This window comes from Gossypium hirsutum, chromosome D02, assembly GCF_007990345.1.
Source record: "Gossypium hirsutum isolate 1008001.06 chromosome D02, Gossypium_hirsutum_v2.1, whole genome shotgun sequence".
NCBI classification, from domain to species: Eukaryota; Viridiplantae; Streptophyta; class Magnoliopsida; order Malvales; family Malvaceae; genus Gossypium; species Gossypium hirsutum.
The window spans coordinates 20,072,382-20,078,897 of record NC_053438.1 but is presented as its reverse complement, the minus strand read 5'-3'; the positions used below and the strand labels follow the sequence as shown (position 1 = coordinate 20,078,897).

The 6,516-nt window shown below is 31.0% G+C and overlaps 1 protein-coding gene across 2 annotated transcripts; it reads right to left on the bottom strand.

Moving 5' to 3' along the window:
* Positions 1-1,218: 1,218 nt before the first annotated feature.
* Positions 1,219-5,736, bottom strand: LOC121214878 (uncharacterized). Of its 2 annotated transcripts, XM_041089356.1 has the most exons (4): positions 5,564-5,736; positions 5,145-5,225; positions 4,956-5,045; positions 1,219-1,499 (listed from the first exon to the last, which is right to left on the bottom strand). In XM_041089356.1, the coding sequence occupies exons 1-4, from the start codon at positions 5,582-5,584 to the stop codon at positions 1,368-1,370; spliced, it is 324 nt and encodes a 107-aa protein (XP_040945290.1). In that variant the 5' UTR covers positions 5,585-5,736; the 3' UTR covers positions 1,219-1,367. The 2 variants fall into 2 exon arrangements, 1 of the variants encoding a protein (XP_040945290.1); XR_005910624.1 differs by lacking the exon at positions 1,219-1,499 and having other exon boundaries at positions 3,890-5,045; positions 5,145-5,202.
* Positions 5,737-6,516: the final 780 nt, after the last annotated feature.

Sequence of the window (6,516 nt, the reverse complement as noted above, 5' to 3'; positions counted from 1 at the left end):
AAATCCAAATAAAAGTCTCAAATGTCCATTACAAGTATATCAAATTATTCCAATTGAGTGCCACAATGCCCTCTAATGTTTCTAAAGAAGAGTTCTTAGTTTATACTACCAAATAGCCTTAAACTTGGACTAGCCTTGCCCTTGCTCTTCAACTCCCCAAAGCTAGAAAAAAAACTTTGTACAAAGCTGTGAGGGTGTGAGTTGAAAAAGCTCAGTAAGTGGCCATAAATTCAATAAGTAAACCACACAAAAACATACTTAAACCAAGGCAAATAATGTATCATGTAACACCCCTAACCCGTATCCGTCATCAGAATAGGGTTATAAGGTATTATTGTAAAAACGTAACTTAAAAAATTTATTTCCAAACATTTCATTAACCATAGTATAAATCATTCATACACATGCATATTGTCCCTTATTCAAGGCTTCGAGGCCTTAGAAACACATTAGAAATGATTTGAGACTAAATCAAAGACATTTGAAACATTAAGAAAAAAGATAGAAAAATTTACACTGCAGGGGTCATAGGGCCATGTAACTCACACGGCTGAGACACATGCCCGTGTAACAATCAAAATAAGGACACAATATCGTGTCCCAACCCATGTTTGTGCCCGTGTAACTCTCTGACTTGGGTCACATGGTCAAGCCACACGCCCATGTGTCAGGCCATTTGCTAGGCCGTGTAACTTTTGTAAAGTAACCTTTAAAACTTACAAGGGACACACGGTCGTGTCGCATGGTCGTGTGTCACACACGCCCGTGCCTTAGGCCGTGTGGACAAGAAATTGGCCAAGAACAAGCCATTCCTATCACCCATCTCAACCATGCACCTAAACACATTTGCACTTATGATCAAGGCATCAAAAGCCTACCCAAAACATGCATAATAAAACCAATTCAAATAATCCAGTTATCCATCCCTCCAGTATGCCATATATGCACCTCAATTACAACCAAGTAATTATACATAAACTTATGCCAAATTGGTCATATTTCATCCAAACACATTTAGTTCAACTCTATATCAAAGCATACCATTATTGACCACATTACAAACATACCAACACATACCACTTTGGTCATAAAAATATGTATCAACTTGACCTATTCCATGACAATATAAACTTACCATTTGTACCATAATTATGACCTATAGAACTTCTACACAAACATACCAATTAGTCACTCAAACATGCACATAACTTGACCATGTTGAGGTCAATTCATCAGCTTCCACTTTGGCCATTCAAACATACATTAACACATTGTCAAAATAATACACATCAACAAGGCATCAAATGTACCAAAGTTACATAAACCAAAATGACATATACATGCCAAACTCATCAACTAACATTCAACTAAACATCAACCATAAGTCCACCTATACATGCCATTATAACCTTATCCAACATATCAAAGCTACCGATATAATCGCTGGATAGTGTGATAGATCTCTGACGAGCTTCTAAACCGATCGAGCTTTTGATAATCTATAAAGTAAGAGAAAGATGACTACGTAAGCAATGAATGCTAAGTAAGCTCAAACAAACTTAAATATAACATTTCATTTCAATAACAAACTTTATAAGTGAAAATAAACCTATGTCAATGCTACAAGATTTATCAAACCATAATCATCAACTCACAAATAAGCAAGTCCATCAATGTCACATATATTTTTCATTCCTAACATTATAGGATTTAGAAGACCTATTGCACAAACATTAACCTTTTCATAAACTATGTACCACTCCATTTACTTTCTTACCATTCCATTTACTTACTTTCCATTTCATTTACTTAAGATAAACTTAAATAACAACATCAATTCACTAATTATTATATTTGTTCATGAACTAGGTAAATTCATCCATAGCATACTTAAATTTCTCATATATAAGTACATTATTCAACTCATCAATCCCTTTTTCATCATATTACATCTCAACTTTGAACTTACCGTTTCATTACCCTTTCTTACCTGTTTCATTTTCATAATACAATATATAAGCATAAACATCAACCGCATGATAAACCATTTCATTAGAAAATACATACTTTGATTCTTACCACCCTTTCATGAACAAAAGCATATTTCCATTTGGACACTTACCATTCCAATGCATAACTTTAAAATTAAACATAATACAATCCAACTAATAGCTTGGCACAAGCCTAAGCATCATCAACAACACATGTTAGTGCATCAATTCACAAGATAAGTCATTAAACATGAATAACCGCACTTGAAATCGTCAATTTCATGAACATAGATATATTTTCATTTAACATTTCCTTTTCATTCATTTTCATAGTTTTAATGATATAAGTCATTTGAATACTTACCATTCCTTCCCTTTTCATGCTCGTTGAACCACTTAGAAATAATATCGGATACGTGGGAAAGCTCACACAAAGTGTGTTAAATATATGGTCGAAACCACTCCTTTTCATCATTGCTCACTCGAGCCATATATGGGTCTGCTCACACAAGCAGGCAGTAGGAATGTAGCTACACGATGCCGCTCACACAAGCAGACGAGTATCCACAACAAATGCCGAAACTCAGCCATCAGTAGGACATTCAGGACTAGCACCCGAAACATGGTAACCCTAATGACATGTCATTTTTATCCTATATATCCCTAAGGTTTAAACGGGTTTTGATAGTTGTCGAAACTTCGTTGGATTTTCATTGTTTCTTTACATGATAAGTTGCATAATAATATATAGCATAAATATATATTGATTCATTTACATTAGAACAACACATTAAACATTCAATTTAATCAACATTTAAATGATTATAGTTCATACGAACTTACTTGGCTAAATTGCAGCAATTTCAAAGTATAGGGGCTATTTGGTAATTTTCACTTCTCGATTTTCTACCGTTCTTAATCCAAATTAATAATTTCATTAAATTCATTAAATTAATAATTTCATTAAATTCATTAATTTAGACAGCAAAATCATTCCATTTTATACAATTTAGTCCTTTTTGACATTTTTACAAAATTGCCCTAAACTTTTCAGTTTTATTCAATTTAGTCTCTGAGCCTAAAACATGCAAATTAACCATTTTTATTGACAATTCATACCAGTTGTATGTTACTAGCTTCCAATACAGACCACATTTGTAACAATTTCATATCGAGTCCTTAAACTATTATTATTTCAACAATTTAGTCCCTAATCGTTAAATTCATCAAAAATCATTTAACAAAATACTTATAAATAACAAATAATATTTCAACTTCATCATTTAACATCTAAAATCACATAGATTCATCAATGTCAACATTCAAAATCTTTAATAGTTTCAAAAACGAAGGTATGGGCTAGTTGGACCTAGTTGTAACGATCTTAAAAACATAAAAATTAATAAAAATCGATAAATAAACCACTTACACGCATCCATTTTTGTTTGGCCGAACTTAGGTTATTTTCCATGGAAGAATCGGCTGAAAGAAAATAGGAAAGAAGATGACAACCATTCATCTTTTACTTGTGTTTTATTTAATTTGATTTAATTTATCAAATTACCATATTAACCTGGGTTAAAAATTAAATAAAACATCAAATCTATGTCCATTTTAGTCCACTAATTCCTTAAATGGCTTATTTACCATTTAAGTCCATCCATATTTATTTCTATAGTCATTTAACCCTTTGAACTATTAGAATTCAACTTTTACACTTTTTACGATTTACTCCTTTTTGCTTAATTATATATCTAAACATTAAAATTTCTTAACGAAACTTTAATACAACATTAATAACACTCCGTAAATATTTATAAAAATATTTACGGTTTGGTTTATAGAAACTAGGTCCTGATACCTCAATTTCTAAAACCACTTGACTTTAGGGTCTTACCACTTGAACCTAATTAATCATTCGTATAACATAAATTTCCATATCAAAAAACTTTTTAAAATCATATTTGACTCGTAAATATTAAATAATAATACTTACGAACTTACTAGTCAGATTTGTAACCCCGAAACTACTATTTTCGACACTACTGAAAAATAGGTTATTACATATCAAATTTCGAGTATATGAATCACAGTTTCAATTATATTTCCATGCTCAATTATAGCATTCAATTGAATGAAATTTCTAGGAACAATGCAACATCATAACATCATAATTCCATATGTTATTCCACGAGTAAAAATCACATTTATTATGGCATATGGAAACATAATTTAATTAACAAACAAACACTTATATTGGCAAATGACATCCATGGCAAAATATAAACATGTGATCATGCATTTGGAAAACGGATCTTCGATCTCTCAAATATCGAATACAATACTTCGACTGAGTGGGCCGTAGCCACACACTCCCTTATATCACCTCGAAATAACCAATAATTGAGTGGAGAAAAAGGCTCAACACTCTCTTATCCACTCCAACAAAATCAATACTCCTTGAGCCATGTGCTCACAAATAACACATATAGTGGTGAGTAATCACTAATCCTATGGCATGCCATCTGTATCCAATGGATCCACCATGTAATGTTGCCAATACAACCAATCATACAGGGCTTAAAACTTGATATTTAAACACTTAATTCATGATATTAAAATTCAATTTAAATCATGTCACTTAGCAATTTTAGTAGCAACATAAATAAGCACAATAAGTGCCTTTGTCCATGGATCTAAAATCAATCATAAAACCATCATCAAGTGCTCAAATATACAGTAATCCATGCTCCAATTATTATTCAATACAATCCAAATCAATCATACCAAACACACAATTTACAATTTCCATAAATCATTTACAAATTTGCTTATATAAAATTAAAATCATTTTTTATAATCTAAACCATTTGAGATATAATTGAATAATTAGAAACACAATTCAAAGCCTCAATTTAGAATGTAAATAGACATGTTTACCAATTGCCTTTAAAAACCACCCACCTTCACACTTTGCTTCTCAAGCCAAATTGTATCAAGTAGTTGTGTTTGGACCTTGATTCTGATTAACAATTGCCTCTCCTCGTTGTAGAGCTTAAACAGAGATAAAACACATGTTACAAGATATCATTAACAATAAGAAAATCAAAAAAATCGTGAACTACACATATCTAAAACGCCTCTCCAATCTACCTTATCAAAAACTCGCGGTATAGCCGATACACAAATTTCAGCCTCTAATTGACCTTCTCTGCACCGAAAACCATTTCTAATCTATCAAGACAAAACCTAAGAATCAATTTCATCAAACAAACCATTTCATAATTTTCTAGAAAATCAACTCATGTTCTTAGTTAAAAATGGATTTGTCAAAATTGATCAATCAAATGAGTTTAATCTTTTGTTTTAAGATCAAAAACCTCTTAATAAACATGATTTAAGCTTAGATATCCATTTCAACTTGGATTCCAACTCAAAACCATGAATTCACCATTGATGAATTTCATGTTCAAGAGACAAGAGATCAAGATTTGAAAAACCATTTTAATCAATTTAAATTGAAAATAATGATTAAAAACGACTTTAAAATGAATTTAGAGTTGAAAAATTACCTTCAATCGATCTAGAATCATCAGTATGAATATTGGATCAAGATCTTTGAAGAACTCAGATGAGTTTTTTTCCTAACTTTGAAAATTTTTTCTGGAGAATTTTGAGAGAATTTGGAGAAAATAAAAGATGAGATCTAATCTTTGATATGTAGACTTTGAAAATGAAAAAGAAAAAAAAAAAGAGAAAATGCTTGGAAATCGGGTGATTTTTTTGTGTGAAGTGAGGAGGTTGCAATGTTTTTGAGCTAAAATTTGGGAAATTACCATCAAGCCACTCCCACAATTCCTTTATTTTACAAAGTAATCATTTCCCTCCAAAATTCCAAAAATATGGGTAATTTACCATAAAACCACTCAAACATTTCCCTTATTTTGCAAAATGGTCCTATGTAATTAATATTTTAAATTCTCTCAATTAAACCCCATTTTAATTTATTTTTCAATTTTAATTTGGCCCAAAATATTTATTTTACACACCCAATCTACCACTCTTTCCACTCTCATCAGCACCATTTCCAGCTAAACGGACATTATTACAATAACTTTTTTTGTTTGTTTGTCAAACCATAACCATATTAAATATATATTATTTTATAGAAATTTTGGCTATTTTCTATATCGTTTCTATTTTTCGTTATTTCCTTTATTTATATCTTATGTAATTATAATGAGTTCTAAATTGTCAAACCTAATTAACTATATTTAAATAATTTTAAATTGGGTAAATTATACAAATGATTTTGATTTAAAAGAGTTTAAATCAATTTTAAAGACTAAAAAATGAGCCTTAATATTTCACCCAAACCCTACTATTTTTCGGACAAGCCTTCAGGCCAAATTGGGCCACCCAACCAATGGACAGATCTCATCTCGTCAAAATTCAAAACATTCAAAACATCTAGTGTTACTTCAAGTTTTATATAAGTTGTAACACTTGTGTTTGATTCATGGTA